The 17,720-nt window shown below is 43.3% G+C and overlaps 1 protein-coding gene across 1 annotated transcript in view; it reads right to left on the minus strand.

The window, feature by feature from the left end:
* Positions 1-16,342, minus strand: part of LOC309570027 (protein ELYS-like) — a 40,861-nt gene extending 24,519 nt beyond the window's left edge. The window contains exons 1-7 of the mRNA XM_082276590.1: positions 16,210-16,342; positions 11,063-11,189; positions 9,662-9,915; positions 5,864-6,044; positions 4,877-5,084; positions 3,918-4,034; positions 3,121-3,205 (exon numbers count right to left, since the gene is read on the minus strand). Coding sequence (XP_082132716.1) covers positions 3,121-3,205; positions 3,918-4,034; positions 4,877-5,084; positions 5,864-6,044; positions 9,662-9,915; positions 11,063-11,183 — 966 coding nt within the window. The 5' untranslated portion in view covers positions 11,184-11,189; positions 16,210-16,342. The remainder of the gene's footprint in view (positions 1-3,120; positions 3,206-3,917; positions 4,035-4,876; positions 5,085-5,863; positions 6,045-9,661; positions 9,916-11,062; positions 11,190-16,209) is intronic.
* Between the last annotated feature and the right edge of the window lie 1,378 nt (positions 16,343-17,720).

The following is a 17,720-nucleotide window of genomic DNA, read 5'->3' on the forward strand; positions in this document are numbered from 1 at the left end:
ACTGACCAATCTATGACCACAAGAAGTAATCCAAGACTTAAGTGTCTACTAGAGAGCACAGATCCTGTCCTGATGCATCCTTTGGGGAGGGATTATTGGCAGTAGATGCTATCAGATCTCAGCATGAAACTACAAATGCAAGTGGTTTATCTGGAAGCCAGCTGAAGAACCTGTCTTTCCTCCTCAGAGGGTGCAGATGTTCAGCTCTCCTCAACAGCTTTCTAAGATTGGCTCCTTTTGCAATCTTTCAACACACTCATCATGGGGAAGCAGAAACAGCAGGGAAGGAAAAGATCTCAGATCCAGGGAATGGTGCCTGACACCACTGATAAGCCTGTGAATGTACTACTGGTTGTATAGCCTGTAGAGGGTTCCAAGTCTTACTTTAACTACACCACAGGTTTTCCAAGTCACAAACACAATAACATTTTTTAATCGCTTTGTGTGTTTTTTTTAAAGAGTATCAACTGGAATTTCTAGTAGATCCATTTTTAAAGGCTGATGAAATATTTCAACCCTCTGAGGTACAAACTGACATTAGTCACATCTTGTTCAGAAAAGTAAGACAACCAAGATGAATAACCACCAAATAGTTAAAGGTCCCACACTTTAACATCAAATTGTTCAGATGGAAAAAGTAGTAGCCACGAGAGAAATAGAGACAATTGCTTTTTTCCCAATGCAGCACACAGGAAAAGGTATTGTCTTTGTCACTGCTAAGACTGTAGCTAAAAAAAAACTTTTAAAAGAGGATAAAACAAAACAGAAATTCAAAAGTGAATCTTGAGAAGATTAATGAAACTTTCTCCTATCAACCTGCCAAAGTGCTCAGAGCACAAGATGCAGGAGTGAACCACAACGAAAGCCATTTTAAAAAAAAAATGCCACACACACACACAAAAAGCCCCAGAACAGGGTGCTCTGTTCCTCTAGAGCACTGTGTATTTTTGTCATTAAAAAACCGCACACGAAGATATGACATGCATATTCAGACATGTTGAACCACTTGAAGGTATTTCTACTTCATCACCATGACAGAGGACAGGTTTTAAAGAAACACTACCTTCTCCAAACACCTAACCTCTATCTGTTCAAAAGCAACACTTCCAAATGAGGAAGGTGCTCTCCTATAGATAAAAGGTAAAAAAACAAAATTTAAACTCATTCCAAAAAATTCAAAACGCAAAGTCCCTGTAAAAAAGTCTTTGAACCACAGTCCAAGGTAATCCATGGATTACCTCAATTTCATTTTGTACGACTGAGAACATCAAGAGAAAGTGCCAAATAGGAGGAAAGATTTACTCTGAATTAAGATTACTTTCCCACTAAAAAGATCTTGGAAGAGTTTTGTGCATACTGCTGAATGGAATTAAAATTCGACAGGTGCCTCCCATCTCTGCCAGATATCTGAGACCTAATAATACCTCTTCTATATTTTATCTATTCTATACCACAGCATCTCTGGAACCAGTTCTAAAAATTTACGGAGACTCTTCTGACCAAATCATACCACCTTACATGGCATTTATATCTTTTGCTGGCTTTAAGAGTAGATTTCAGAGACAACCCAGCCAAAAAGTAAAAAAGAATCATCCTTAAAACTATTGAGTTTCAGAATCAAGACTGAAGAGACATTGTAGGTATTTTTGTAGGTGTATTTGAAGTCAGGCTGACAGAGCTTAAAAGAAAAACAAGATTATAAAACAGAGATCAGAAATCTGTAAGATGTATACATGACCATATTTTAAGAAAGGGAGACAGACAGATGCTTCCTCAAATCTACAGTTCGGTAACACAAAGCTATTCAACAAAAGCCCTGTCTTCTCTTCCTATATGCCATTCATGTGATGTTTAAATTGAGTAATTTCATTTGTAACAGCCATTTCCTCTTCAGGAATTGAATGTATAGGGGCTCTCTGCAGATGAATCTAGTTGGAACACACGACACTGCAGTATAAAAGTGTATGGCTTCAGTAAAGACAGATTGTGTCTGACCAATCTGGTCATCGTCTGTGATGGAGTGACTGCAAGAGTTGACAAGGGAAGACTGACTGATGTCACCTACCTAGACTTCTAAAAGGTCTTTGACACAATCCCACATGACATCACCATCTCTAAATTGAAGAGACAGATTTGAAGGGTGGACTATTCATTGGATAAGGAATTGGTTGGATGGAACAAGCCAAAGAGTTGTAGCAAACAGCTCTATCTCCAGGCACAGGCCGATGTTGAGTGGTGTCCCTCAGAAACCTGTGTGGGGACCGGTGCACTGCAGTGTCTTCATCAATGACACAGTGAGATCAAGTGCACCATAAGCAAGTCTGCAGATTACACAAGGCTGAAAAGTGCAGCTGACTAAACAGAAAGCCAGGATGTCATCCAGAGGGACCTCAACAAGCCTAAGAGGGGGGCCCATGAGAATCTCGTGACATGAAGGTCTCCAAGTCCAAGTGCAAGGTGCTGCACCTGGAACAGGGCAATCCCAGACATGACTATAGACCAGGAGAAATGACTGAGAGCAGCCCTGCCAAGGACTTGGGGGTGCTAGTCGACAAGAAGCTGTATGCACTCACAGCCCAGAAGTCCAACCTCATGCTGGGAGACTTCAGTGCAGTCTTTCAGCACTTAAAGGGAGCTTGTAAAAAAGAGGGAGACTGACATTTTACAAGGGCAGATAGTGATAGGACAAAGGAGAAGGGGTTTTCAACTAAAATAGGAAAGAGATTTAGATTAGATGTTAGGAAGAAATTTTTTACTGTAAGGGTGGTGAGGATCTGGAGATCTGGCTACCCAGAGATGCTACAGATGTCCCATCCCTGGAAGTGTTCAAGGCCAGGATGGATGGGGCCCTGAGTGAACCGATCTAGTGGGGGGCATCCATACCCAGAGAAGGGGATTGGAATTAGATGATATTTAAGGTCTTCCAACCAAAACTACTCTATGATTCTATGACTTGTTTTGAAAAGTATGGACCAAACAATGCCTACAGAGACTCATCAAAAGACATTTTTTCTTTAGTCTCACTGATCTGTCATCGCAAATATTAACCTGGTCAACTTAACTGATATTCACTTAGACAAAATTACTATTTTCATCTTCTCACATACAGGCCTGTCTTACCTCGTACATGACTTGTCCTGATGCCAGACGTTTTCTGTCACCAAATGCTAACTGCAACAGATGTAAACTCACAACATCACCTTCACTGAAAAAGGTATAAATGAGGAGATTTGATTACAAAGAGGCTTTACAATCCTCATTATCATTTTATTAGATCTAGGCTGAAACTTACTTAAGAGCATGCTCTTGCTGAAAAGAAAAACACTGCTTCCCATAACATGATAATTGGTCACATTTAGCCAGTAAAACAGAAAGCAGGAAATTTTGACACTAGCAGCTTCAGGGGCCAATGCTAACTACATCATTGGAAAGCTTTAATATGCAGTATGAAGAAAAAAATTGCCGAATTGCTGGAAATCACAACAGTAAAGCATTCTCCATGAAAACTGCTTTAAAGTCAAACTTAAGAAGACTACCACTCTATGAACAGCTGGGCTGATTAAGTAGCTTGCTGATGATGTTTACTGTTCTGCATCTGCAGCCTAAACCACTTTAAATGGTATTGAATATCATGATGGGAATACCAAACAAATCTTGAAGCAGTCATCAAGAAACAAGGGAAATCATTTAAGACTGAAAGCACAAAAATATAGGCACTGTTCCTTTGCCTTCTTTCACAAGGTAGGAGTGAGTCGACCCCTCTCCACAAGTGAAAAATCCTGAAAAAACTGCACTGTAAGCTTAATACTTTTCATCTCCTGTACAGTTAAATGAACAAAATGAATACACAGATATCAACTGAATGTGAACAAGTATTATAAAAAAAGATCAGTGACTTATGGCAAGATTTCATTCACCTTTGCTGTGTAGACTGAACAGCCCACAAGTAGCAACAATTGCGAGGATCATTCTCAGGCTCTTGAAAAGTAACTGCATAGACAGGAATCCTTCCTCCTTCAAGCTGAGAGTGGTGCCTACAGGTTTAAAAGAAAAAAATGATAAAGAAAAAAAGCCTGCTGGCTCTAGCTGTTTGTAGAAGGGTAGAGGCATCTTCTGGGGAAAAAAGCACCTTGCATGTTTATCCTCAAAGTGCAGAAGGTTGTACTTCCATCTTAAACAACTGATGACTGACAAGCCACTACTTCTTAAGTATTTGTCTTCCCAACTTCTGAACTTCAGCTGTACCTTCACAATCTTTTCTTGGCATCTAATTATGGTCCACTGTCTATTTATGCATCCATAAGTCATCCGTAACACATATGTAGTTTCCGGTGAGGTGCTGTAGATTTCCTTACGTAAACCCCTATCTGAATGTGGTCAGATATTTCAAGTGGCAGATTTAAAATCACCTCTAAATTTTACTATTGCTTATAAAATTACATGTCCCTTATACTGACTCCAAGGCTTCCAAACAATCTTTCATTTGCATGCACCCTTGCCTTGGAATGAGTCCACCACCAATTTCCATTAAGACTGAAATGTAGGAAAGAATATGCTTTCAGACACAGATCAGCTATTGAATTACCATGTCGCACTAGTTTCATCATGGACACTTTAAAAAATATTATCACCAAAATCACATTATTTACATAATGAAGGCTTTCAGTAACTTCAGCCTAATTGCAGTACCTGGTTCTGAAAAATCCTTTCTAATACCTGGAAATACACACATTGCCTGGTTTTACTGAATACTCCTGGACAGAACAAACTGACTTAAAAAAACCAGTTTTATCACAGCCCTACTGCAGCACTTCCTGAAACAAAAAACTGAGACCGCTACACCTCCAAGTGTGACCAAGTGGAAAGTATTACTTACTCCCTCTTCAAAGTTTTCATATTCCATAGTGACAAGTAGCCATCAGAAAAACCCACAACGAGCTGGTTGCTTCTGCTTATGTAGCACAGGGTTGATACTGCTGTTCCTGAAGGACTTCGTAATTGAAAACAGAGATGCCTCCCTTCTCTGGTCACAGCTTCTCTTCTCTGTGGAACTTCAGCAGGAATTCTAGTGACAACTTCTAGATCTACACACGTAAAAGCAGGCAAGAAATGAATGTATTATGCCACTTCAGCTGCATTTGGAACTGATGTGATTATACAGTGTGTATAATCTAATTCTACTGTCTCAGGCAAAACGCCCATTTCTGCAACACCTTTTTTGCTATTTCTGTTGCTGCACCTATTCAGAGAAAAGAAGGACTCTAATGGGACAGGTATTCTCAATCCTATTTCAAAACTGGGTACAACTGTAACCTTTCTAGACAAATTCTTTTTTTAGGCCTCATGATGAAGCTATTTGAAGGGACATGAACTCCTGAAACCACTCTTACAACACCCAGAACAGTGAGCGCAATCTGAAAACACAAATTGCAGTATTCATTCACCCAAATGCAGGGCTTTTGATAAACCAGATTTATTTCAAAACACAAGCCTAAAATTTGCCCAAAGTCATTAATGGAAACAGGAGAACCCTCTCAAGAAATGTGGTACCTCCGATACAGCTTCCTATCAGGCAGCTGCATGGACTCAGATGGAAAAATTCCTACATCCCACTGACAAGAATCATAGGGACTAAGGGATCTGGGCAGCAAAAGGTGTTCTTAACAGCAGGAGGGGTATTCAGCCACTCCCAATTTTTGATCAGTTCAGGACCACACAATGCCAAACTGCCATCTGCAATCAGCAGTGTCAGAAACGTCAGCAGTCAGTCAGCACACTGGGATCTTCACTGGGATACATGCTGGCTTTTGAAAAGAAACAAATCTTCTTACTTCTAAATTCAAATTTAAAAACTGCAGCTTACCCGATGCTTCTACTTCATTCTGACTGCAAGATAAATCATCCAAACAAAGGTCAACCAGAAGGACATGGCCAACGTCTGTAGCCACCGCTGCCACTCCAAAGAGCCATCGCAGGCTCTGGTGCAGGTGCCGGGTGCTCACACTGGCTCCGCCGTCACTGCTGATGGGTTCGATGGCAGTCACCTGCGGGAAACTGCAGTCAACAGCAAAGCTCTTTCGACAAGCTCAAGAGTAATCACTCAGAAGGGAAGCTCAATTCACTCAGAAGTGAAGCCAGCATTAGCACATCAGAAATAAGAAAGTAAATACAGGTTCATAAGACTTAAAAACAAAGCATTGTTCCCAATTACACCAAGCAAAAAGGAAATTCATAGAAAGAAAGCTCTCTCCACTTAAATGGCCCATTCTGTCTTTACAGCTTACCAATTTCCATTTCCTACTTAGAAATCATTACATCTGAGAAGACACATGAAATCAATTATGTGCTAGAAGCTTTACTGTATGTACAGGACTTAAGTAAGAAAGACAAAGCTAAATCTAGTCCTTCCACTGCTCACAGCCCATCAGCACTGTGATACAGTCCAGGTCCTCTTTACCAAACATTTCATAGGATAAATCAGGGCTGCAAGGCAAACAAGGCAGTGGCCATGGGCCACAGCAGACACACCATTTCCATGGGAATGAAACATTCCTAGAAAGGCCTGGAGGGAGATGCTGGCTTAGTAAAATCTATGCTGGTCCTCACTTTGACTCATAATACCCAACAAAAATTTTAAATGCGTGCCAGCACTGTCACAGATGGTAAGGAAAACTGTAGAAGGCAGCCTAAACCAACAGCAACAGACCAAACAGGAACTTGCTCAGCCTGAGGCACGAGCTCTCTCTGCTCCCTGACAGGACAAGCAGTCCCCACAACCTCAGGACAAGGTGAAGACAGACCCTTCAGCACCCACAGCACAATACTGACTGCTCCAGCAGAGACCCAAGCACACCAAGGCTCCTGCACTAAAGCTGGGCAACAGAAGAACAGGGGCTATCGATTGGCCTCTTAAAATGCAGCACCATGAAAACAGGCAGCTTTACAGCAACAACAAAGGTTTGTCTGAAAACAAAGCAAAGAAGTGAGCATCACAAGGTGGTCCATCTTTCTAGGGAGGTAATCTACCCCCAGAAGTGGGGGAAAATATCCAAACCCTTAAGCCCCCTGAAGTTTTCTCCTCTCCCATATCAAGCATTTGCTTATGACTGTGCTGCCTGGACATCTGCTACACAATCCACCTTTTACCTTGGACACAAGAATTCCAATCTTAGAAGTACCTATAGTCATTTAGGAAACTCGGTTTTCTTTCAGAATTTTTATGATTCAAATTAAATCTCCAATCTTTTCTGCTGCTCAGAGGACTAGCAAAAGTATTTTGATGACTCAGATTCTTGAGCTCCAAGTCTTGGTGACTGTGATGAGGAAATACAGAACACATCTTGCTGCACAATTAGCCAAGGTTCAAGTGTAGCTTCTTTTCAAGGTATTTTTTTCATTGTACAACTGGCTCCAAATGAATCTTTACTAGTTTTGCATAGAATCTTCCAAAAATGTTCCCCGGTTACTTCTATTTTCCATGTAGAAGCTCCTGAAATGACATATTTTTTCCACTATGCTATGCACTGCTTTTTCCTATTCTCCTACTGTACTGCCAGCTCATTCTGGGAAAGAACAAAGAAAACTTTTCTCAGCTCACTGAATCTGAATGCTGCCCTTCTGCCTCATAGAAACCGGGAAAAATTGGGAAAATACCACGCAACAGTTCTTAAACATGCAACTGTTATAAACCAATTCAATGTAATTCATGTTTTTAATTCAGAATCCAGTTCAAATCATACTCGTCAACATTTTCAGTTTTCTGCTGCATTTTATATATCCAGAGGGCACTGAGAGACACTCACAGCCATTATGCTAAAATTCTTTCTAAGCTCCTGAGTTTGGGTTTTTTAACTCACCTCTGTATTCTCTGAATGATTCAACGTCCACTGTTACACTAAAAGGCAGTCACACCGTCACAATAAGCACCCTGTATTAGTACACTAACAACCTGACACCTAGGAGCAGAATTGCTCTAAGTTAGTGTTAAACTGTACAACTTAGCTGTCCACAGTTATACCCATTGAGAAAACAGTCCTGAAAACATGCTGCTCATTAAAGGTTTAAAAGAGTAATGACAAAACTGCAGAAAGTGACGTTAAGATCCACATTTTACCTTTAAAAATAATCAATCTGAAAAGCAGAGAAACATTCAGGCAGATCAACCCCCCCAAACTATACATTACATAATATGCAAATATGAGTTTCTGAAAGAATTCAAAACATATGGACAGCAGCCAAGTGGAAGTTTTATCTACTTATTTTTGCTTACCCTTACTCCCACTCACACTCTGAGAGTTGACAGTCCAATTAGCAATACCTGTGTCCTGACTATGCTGACTTAACTAATGCAATATCAAAGACATAGGAAGCAAAACGAAAGCAACAGACCAAACACACTTGTAATCAAAAGCTTTCAGGGCATAAGAGCAAAACTTTCAGAGTAGCTTTGGCTTTATTTCAGAATTCATACCCTTCATCACACAACAGCCAACTCTTTCCTGCAGGGCTTCATCATCTTTGCTCCTGAACCAGTTTTTGTGGTATAGAACAACTCTAATACAACTGATTGTTGGAAATAGCTTCTATTTCAAAACACTTCTGTAGATACAGATTCGACACAACATAATCCTTACTTCTTAACCTTTCCTAGCTTACTTAGATAGAAGAAATAAAATCTAACACACCAACATCACTTATCAGAACATAATTTACTTACTGATTATATGTTTATGCTAGCACACAGCCTGCTTCTCCCTCTAAAGCCCGTGCAGATAGCAAAACAACACACTGAAACACTGACCCGACTTGTATCTTTGAAGTTACCACACCACAAATGCTTACTACTAGTAAGCACACTTCCACCTGTATTCTAGCAAGTCAAACCAAATAATGTTCGGGAAAGCTGAGCAGTAAATAAGTATTTATTTGTTGCAGATTAAGGTGATGAAAACACAGTGAATGTTAATGTTCTGATAACTTAATCTGCTACTTGTTTCCATTACAATAACAAGACACAGGGATACTACATCACTTGAGTTCAAGGGTTACAGAAGGCAGAAAAAATTAGCAACATTACACCACTGTATCACATCTACACAAACACTTTTTTCAGTAAGCAGAGATTCAAGGACTGCAGACAAAGTATATCTGCCAACAATCTGACAGATAACTCACTAAAATCTCTTTCTTCCAATCCTAAATTAACGGAAAAATTTGTTCTGCTTCCTAGTCTGAGATTGAGGGGAATGTGTCAAAGTCATTAACAGCACAATGATGGGAGTCTGAGATAGTTTAAAGACAGTATTTCTGACAGAAATTAGCCATTCAGAAAAAGTATATTACAGACACCCTAACTGGGGTTTTCTTTTTTGCTCTGACAAAAAAAGAAGTTTGCATTGCCTTTTTTTGTAAAAGAAGAGAATTAAGTCACTATGGGCTCTACAGCATTTTTTTTACTATCAGTAAACTCAAAAGATAATGCTATTGCTAAGTCCAAGATTCTACATCAAGGCTCTCTTGACTGGATACACCGAATTGACAATATGCTAATGCAATATAAAAAGTGTAAGTCCTACAAAGCGATGCACAAGACCTTTTCCTCAAGCAGGATTATGCAGCACCAAACAACACAAAATCTTTGTTCCCCCAAAAAGATACATACCCTTCCTGGAAGAACAACTGCTTTAACCACTCTTGAGATCCCAAGGTCATAGAGACAGAGAACACTTCCCTCTGCTTCCTCCAACCCAACCAGGAGTCCAGTCCTCTTCTGCCAAGAAAACTCGGTCACCACGCGAACAGCGGGAGGCTGCTCGTTCACTCCGCTGAAGCGATACGCAGAGAGCCGCTCTCCCGTCACAGAGTTCACCACCTCCAGCTGAGGGCCACACGCCAGCCACGCCAGGCCACTTCTGCCTGCAAGGGAAAAGAAACATGACTGAACAAATCCCCAGCAGAGGAACTGCAACAACAGCAAGGCCGCTGTCACTGCGCCTTTCCCTCAAACGCACCAAAGGGAGGAAGACCGAACTACCTACTTCTGGACAATGCTTTTAGATCACCCATTGCAGCCCTCAACCAGTACATCCTAAAATTAATAACCCCGTTCCTTTGCATTTGTACTTGTCATTCCTGCACTCAAGAACGTTGACTGTTTGGGATAAAGATTACAATAGACTGATCTCTAGCGTGTACATCATACTTGCCTTGCTTTTGCTAGAAAACACCTACATATGTACAGGAACACAAGTCTCAAAGCACACTTCAAATACAGCCCATCTAAACCAATTCATTTCCAGTTTAAGAATTTTGCTTGACACATGACTACTCTGGGCAGGGATTTGGACAGGAAATTGTCTTCAAATGGGCACTGCATTTCAACTTTTACACTTCAGCAAGTGTTGTTTCACTGAAGAATTTAACACTTGTTCCTCCACTGGAGAACGTCAAGCTCAAAGGAAGGATCAGCTCCATTACTGCACTTACAGTCAGGTAGGTATGATTCTATCTGGTCTTAATACAAGCCCAGACATCCAGACAGGCATCCAGCTCTACCTTCAGATTACCTAGAAAGTCAACTAGCTAATCTGCTTAGCTGCTTTCAGCAACTCTCACTGGGTCCTCATCTGCATCCTATTAAATACCTTGGAAATACATGGGCAGTGCTTAACAGAGCTGTCCTCTTCTTCCCATATTTTATTTAGACTAGAGAAGAAAAAGGAGCATATTGCATCTCTGTAACTATTTCTGCATGGGATGTTATGATGGACGCAGAGCTTGAGCTGGTAGAAAGAAATCCATCCCAAAACAACACTATCTCTTCTTTGAAAACTGTCTCCTATTTCATTCACAACTGAGGAGGGCATGGTCAGCTAAATTATTTTAATAGCACACTAATCTACTTCAATAGATTGGAGCAGGCTGTTGCAATTTCAATGCTTAGCATTTCTAACTGCTCAAATATCCTTTTAGCGCTATCAGAATCTGATGCATTTTATTTAACAGAATCAACCTGATGTTATGACCCTTTATACCAGAACCAAATTTAAAGGAAAATGCTCACCTCCAGAAAACTTCCCACACAGCACAGAGTCTAGGGTGATCTCATCTTCCCCAAGTGCCTGAACAGTCACCTCTGGAAACTGCAGCAGACTGCTCGTTACCTGAGCCGTTAGGTCTCGCATTCTTCACTGTAAATAAAGGAAAAAAAGGCAAAAAGAAAGACTCATGTCAGCCATAAATATCTTTGAGACTGACCCAAGCTTCATCAGTATGCAGTGACAAATCTCCTATACATCATCTGTAGCTCTTTCTGCTTAAAAAAAATGGAACTCAGGACAGTTTTTCATCTCACAGCAGGGCAAAAGGAGAATCTTGTGCTTTTCTGACGCCTACGAGATCAACAAAAAGTGACATAGAAGAATGGACAAGATAAATAGTAGGAAAGAGAACAACACACCGAGTTCAAGCTTACTCATCCAGGTAAGCAAAAAGTGATCTCAGAAAAATCACATTTTAAAAAGCTTCTCAGTAAGAGGTGTAACTCTCTGCCCTTTCCCTTGATGTAATACTTTATTACTTGTTGTCAATTGTCTTCTAATAGATGTCACAGATCAGCCATGTCTTGTCTACTTTTTGTATGCCTAGTTTTGACATTCAGGAATACAAAGTTCTTTACTAAATTCATCCTCAAATTCTTCCAGAAAACATACTGCTGTTAATTTCAAGCAATACTGACTTTCATAGCACATCAATTAGAAGTACTTTTCCATACACTTAAGAGGTAAATGTAACACAGCACTTCAAACTACTTGGTTTTTCTCTACTGAAATAGTCATATTCTTTATTCCAGTCCCTTCCTTCCTACTGCCTTTCCTTATCACATCTCTGCAGTATTAGACAAAAAATTTCTAGGCCTCTCAGACAGTTTCACACCCATACAGGTACTCCACAAGAGTTCACATTTCAGTGTGTCAAGACAGATTTTTTTCTTGTGGAAAAATTGAAGAGCTGAACTGATTTACAGGATTAAATAGGTGGCTAAATATGAGATAATCCATATGCATGGAAATACAAATTACTTTAAGTATCTATGTTTTGCAAGTCATCTGGCACATAGAAAAGGCCTCTGAAAGACAACACAAATTCAATTGTCTTGTTCAAACAGTACTGCTTTCTTCATGGTATCTCAAGATATTATACACAGGTCACTAGTGCTGGGTTGCATCCCTGGATCTGCTGCCAGCAGGACAACAACGAGCATGTGAAGCACAGGAAGGGTAAGTCAGGGTCCTGCACTAAGCACAGGTCAACATTTTGACAAAAATGTTGCTGATGGCAAAGCCAGTACTGCAGGACACTGCTGCAGCCAGCCAGCCTGACCACTGCCAGCATTCACTACTAGCACAGGTCAGGTTCCAAGTGGGACAACTTATTTGCAGTAGTTCTGCTGAGTTTCTTTTTTGGTACTTGCCATCAGTTTCAAGTGACAACTTCTGCACTGTATCCAGGGGCTCCAGAGAGTAAAAGGCCTCACAATTTGACCAGCATTCTTGCTTATTTTAATTGCAATTTAGTGGATATATTTTAGGAGTAACTCGTAACACCAACTACTAATTCAGACACATCTGGTTGGTGAATAGCATCTTTGAAATGTTTCAGTGTGTGCTTGTGTTCCTGTCACTGGGCACCACTGGAATGTTCTTAGTTCCATCTGCTTTACACCTTCCCTTCAGGTATTTATGTGCACTGATGAGAACCCCTAAGCCTTCCCTTCTCTGTTGGGCTGAACAGTCCCAGTCTCCCAGCCTTTCCTCAGAGAAGAGCTGTTCCAATCTCCTCTAACCCTCTTTGCAGTCCTTTGATGCAGTCTCTCCAGTACCTTCATCTCTCTTGAGAGACTGGCGAGCCTGGACCTGGACACAGCACTCCAGCTGAGGCCTCACCAGTGCTGTGCTAGAGGAAGGATCACCTCCCTCCACCTGCTAGCAAAGGTTCCTCCTCATGCAGCCCAGGCAGGATACCACCAGCCTTCTTCGCTGCAGGAGCACAGTGCTGGCTCATGGTCAACCGGGTGTCCACCAGGACTCCCAGAGCCTTTTCTGTCAAGCTGCTTTCCAGCCGGGCAGGCCCCCTGCCCATGCTGGTGCCTGGGGTTGTTCCTCCCCCAGTGCAGGACTTTGCACTTCCCCTTATTAAACTGCTTAAGGTCCCTGTCAGCCCATTGCTCCAACCTGAAAGCACTGACTCTGACAACACATATTAAGGAATTTTAGAGAAGTACACAAAATTCCAGAATTATTGTAGTGAATAAAAATATCTTTTTTTTTTTTTTGTAAATAGGCATGGAGAACGTCTGTGTGGTAAGTAAATGATTGTTAATAAAATACACCACAATAACAGCAAGATAGCTTTAAGAAAAGAGTTAACAAGTATCTTCCAGTAGGGCAGGTAAGAGCATGCAAGGAAACTTCTCAGGTGTGTGCTCTCCATGAGTCACCCTGAGTGACCCTGCCTGGGTCACTGCCTACCTGCTGTGCCAAGAGCACAGAAACTTGTGTGCCCAAATTGCAAATCAAATTAAAACATCCTCTGCTGGGGAGATTTGAGTTTAAAAAACAAACTGCTCACCATCCCAAATTCCCCACCATCTCAAAAAGAATTCTTCCCTGATGTAAAGCTCATACATTGACACAGTGTACTCCTGCCCTCAATATTAAAAAAATGTGCTTATCAGTCCACGAACACCAGTAAGAACCATCAAATAAGTAGAACTCCAAGACCTGAACCATTTTTGTAAAAAATGAAAATACTAGAGCATCAGGCATGCTCAGGTTTCCTCCAGTAAGGCAATGATCATTTTAAATACTTTTTTTTTTTAATAGGACACGGAACAAGACTGATAAACTTCATAACAAATTATGAACAATATATAGTGACCTATCAGGATGTTTTCCTTGCATCACTTTGCTAAGTTAAACCAAGAATTACTAGGAAATCAAAACGGAGGGGGGAATACTTAGATCTAGATTAAAGGCATGAAGCCTTCCCTTTAAAGAGATATATCCAACAGCAACTGCATTTCTGCTCTCTTTGAAACAATAACTACAATCACATTCCTATTTCTGCCTGTTAGAAATCAGATTAGGGTAAAATGTCACATGCTTACTCCATTTTCAGGAATAAACCAGAATTCAACATCCCTGCTGTATCCTACAGCAATGCAGCCTGTGGGCAACCTGCCAAAATGACCATTCTTCTTCACCCTAGGTACTTATAACTTCCAAACATCATGAACTATTTCCAAAGACAGGAATATCGTAGATTTTTGGATTAAAAAGCTTGGGAGGATGAAAAAGAGAAAGAAAGAGAAATTGCATGTTCAAGCAGAATTACATACAGCCAAGTCAGAGTTCTGAGATGTTGGTTTTGACTGATGGTATTACATGAAAATCAGTTTAAGAGCCCAACAATGTTATGGGCTCACTGAAGAAAATGCTAAAAATATGGTCAGTCACAGCTGAAGACAAGATTTCACAGGACACGTTGACTTCACTGACGTCAAAGAGAGACCTTGCTGCCATCTCTCATCTCTGTATTTGCTCCTTTGTTCTACTACTGTATTTTGGAAGACACTTCCAGCATACTACACTGGTATGCCATCACACCACTTGCCCCTTCCAGCACAAATTCCAGAATGACATTGAAGAGAAAGACCTGCCAGAATCACAAGCGATCACCTCTTCCAAACCTGCTGCTCAAGCCGCCACCTACAGCAGGCTGCCCAAGCCTGTATCCAGATGGGTTTGGAACATGTTATTCTCCAACAGGCTTTTACAGCCAGCAAGCTGACAAGATCAACTGCAGAAACACCTGCAACCCATGCAACAGGCCCTGGTGGTCGGTGACTCTCTCCTAACTACTTAAGGATTCTATTCTCCCCACCACACCAGTAAAACAGTGTCACAGCAGGAAAGGCCTGTCACCACTGTTTCTCCAAAACTATATCCAACACCTTACTAGGTCTAAGACACAAAATTAATAGAAGCTTGATCACACTTGAAAAAGCCAACGCTAGGCAAATCGATGCAGGAAGGAGAGCTGAGGCAGCACGCGAATGAGGAGCTGTCCTCCCCAGGATCCAAAGCTGTGTGCCCAAATGCATGGGACAGCTGCCAGCCACGGCTGACACAACCATCCAGACTGACGGGCCCTCCAAAGGCACCTGCACGGCCACGCTCAGCCCTGTACCCCGAACGGGGTGGAGCCATCCCAACACAACCAAGTCCCTCAATTTCCTTTAACTCCCCTACACACGATCAGGAAGCAACCGTTAGACCTGAAAGACTGACACCAAGCATTCTATCAGCAGAAGCTCCACACCCGGACTCAGTTTATTACGGAAGACACGGAGCACTTTGTTTAAGCCAGCAGCAACTTTGCTTCGCGATGTTTTGCTTCATGCAAAGACCCAAAGACCCCCACAAATCGCACTGGATTATTCTAAAGGTGTGGCCTCCCAACTGCACCCATCCCTCGTCCCGCAATCGCCGCTCTACGCACAGACCGCATTTCCCGCCTCCTCATGGAATACAACCCCGAAGCCCGGCGGGGGAGGGGGAGGCGGAATTAGAAGAAAGTAATGAAAAACCCTCCAAAAACACGACCGAAAGGGCGAGAACAGAGGGCGTGCGCGGGTGGCCGGGCAGTAGCGAGAGCTCCCGGCGGCAGCCGCCGCATCTCCCACGCCCCCCAGCCTGGCGGAGCCTCCCGGCTGCGGAGCCTCCCATGTGCGCTGCCCAGGCCGCACCGCCGGGGCCTCCCCCGCCGCCGGGGGCCGGGGCACGTGCGGCGGACACGGCGCCGCAGCCCGGGGGTCACTTACATAAGGGACGGGCGGCCGGGCCCGCCCGAGGCCCCCGCGGGCCCGCGCTGCGCTAGCAGCGGTGCCGGCCTATGCGGCTCGGGAGCGCCCGGTACCCGCTGGTACGGGGGAGAAGGAAGAAAGGGAGGAACGAAGGCAAACGGGCGGGCGGGGGTCGCCGCCGCCACCTCCGCCGTCTCCTCCTGTCCACGCCGCTGCCCCCAGCCCAGCCCAGCCGAGCCCGCGCTCCTGGTACGTGCCGGTGCCGGTGCCATCTCCCTCCCGCAGCGGCGACAACGACACGGCCCGGCCCGGCCCGGCCCGGCCCCGCGCGCCCGCGCACCCACCTCGCTCGCTCACCCGCCGCGCGGGGGGCGGGACGGGATGGGGGGCAGGCGGAGTTCTCGCGAGACCCGCCGTGAGCCTCCGCGGGAATTTTCAAATGCGCGGGACGCGGCCCTGGGCTATGGCGGCGGCCGCCTCCAACTACGAATCCCGGCGAGCCGCGCGCTACCCGCTTCCGGTCCCGCCCCGTCGACTGCTGTCTCTCGCGGGGTACGCCGGGAGCTGTAGTTCCCGGGTCGGCAGAACCAGCGCTCTGCAGAGCCCGTTCCTGCCCCCGCCCCGGACCTCGTGGGCACGGCTCTGCTCCCCTGCCCCGCCAAGGGGGAACTCCCTGGCAGGGAGAAAGGTGGCCCTGCCTACCTGTGTCCATCTCACCGCAGGAGCCGCTCCCCCCCTTCTCCCCTTTCCTCCCAGTCTATCTGGATTTAATTGAATCCAGAGTGGTTTGGGTTGGAAGGGACCTTAAAGATCACCTAGTTCCATCCCCTCTGCCATGGGCAGGGACAGCTTCCACTGGACCAGGTTGCTCAAAGCCCCTTTCAACCTGGCCTTGAACACTTCCAGGGTGGAGCATCCGCAACCTCTCTGGGCAACCTGTTTCAGGGCCTCATCACCCTCACAGTAAAGGACTTCCTCCTACTATCTAATCTAAACCTACACTCTTTTAGTTTGAATCCATTCCCCCTTCTCCTGTCACTACATGCTCTTGTAAAAAGTCCCTGTCCATCTTTATTGTAGGTTCCCTTCACGTACTGGAAGGCCAGTCATTAGGTCACCCATTTAAAAGGATTTTAAAGGGGTAGGCTATTTAGCTGCAGTTTTTCTGTTATTTCTAATAAGAAAGTATATGTAAAATCCCAACAAATTAATACAAAATTTATGTTAGTCACTGAAAGGAGAAAAAGTGAGTATTAAGTCAAAAGTGCTAGATGCTACTCCTTTCACTGTATATATTGTAATGTAATTAAAACATTCTTTGACTTAAAAAAAAACATTTTCAGGTATTAATAAACATATAGTCTAGTAGAAGGCATCCCTGCCCATGGTAGGGGGTTTGGAACTAGATGATCTTTAAAGTCCTTTCCAACCAAAGCCATTCTATGATTCTATGAAGTTTGCAATACTTCTAAGAAGTAGCAGCACCATCAAAGGGGTGACAAAGAAATTTAATTTCTCCCAGCATACATTATTTCTAAGTTAGAGCTATGCCTCTTAATGTTGAATCTGCCATTCTTTATATTATTATGCAAATCTTTATTGTGATTTGGTGGCTGCTGTTGCCATTTTAGATCTATTAATTTGTATCATACAAGAGCACAGGTCATGGACAAGGAACCCACCACACCAGGCAAGAAGATTGCAGGGGCCAACCTGGCTGCTGAGCTTAAGAGGAGGTTGTGCCCAAGTCACGGGGTCTCAGTGAGACAGCATTTGCCTGCAAAGAAGGAAGCCTGGCCCTGGTCACCAGCTGATGCGTGATGGCAAGGCTGGCTCTGTTACACATGAAAGGCTG

Source organism: Coloeus monedula, assembly GCF_965178545.1.
Source record: "Coloeus monedula genome assembly, chromosome: 2".
In the NCBI taxonomy this organism is placed as follows: domain Eukaryota; kingdom Metazoa; phylum Chordata; class Aves; order Passeriformes; family Corvidae; genus Coloeus; species Coloeus monedula.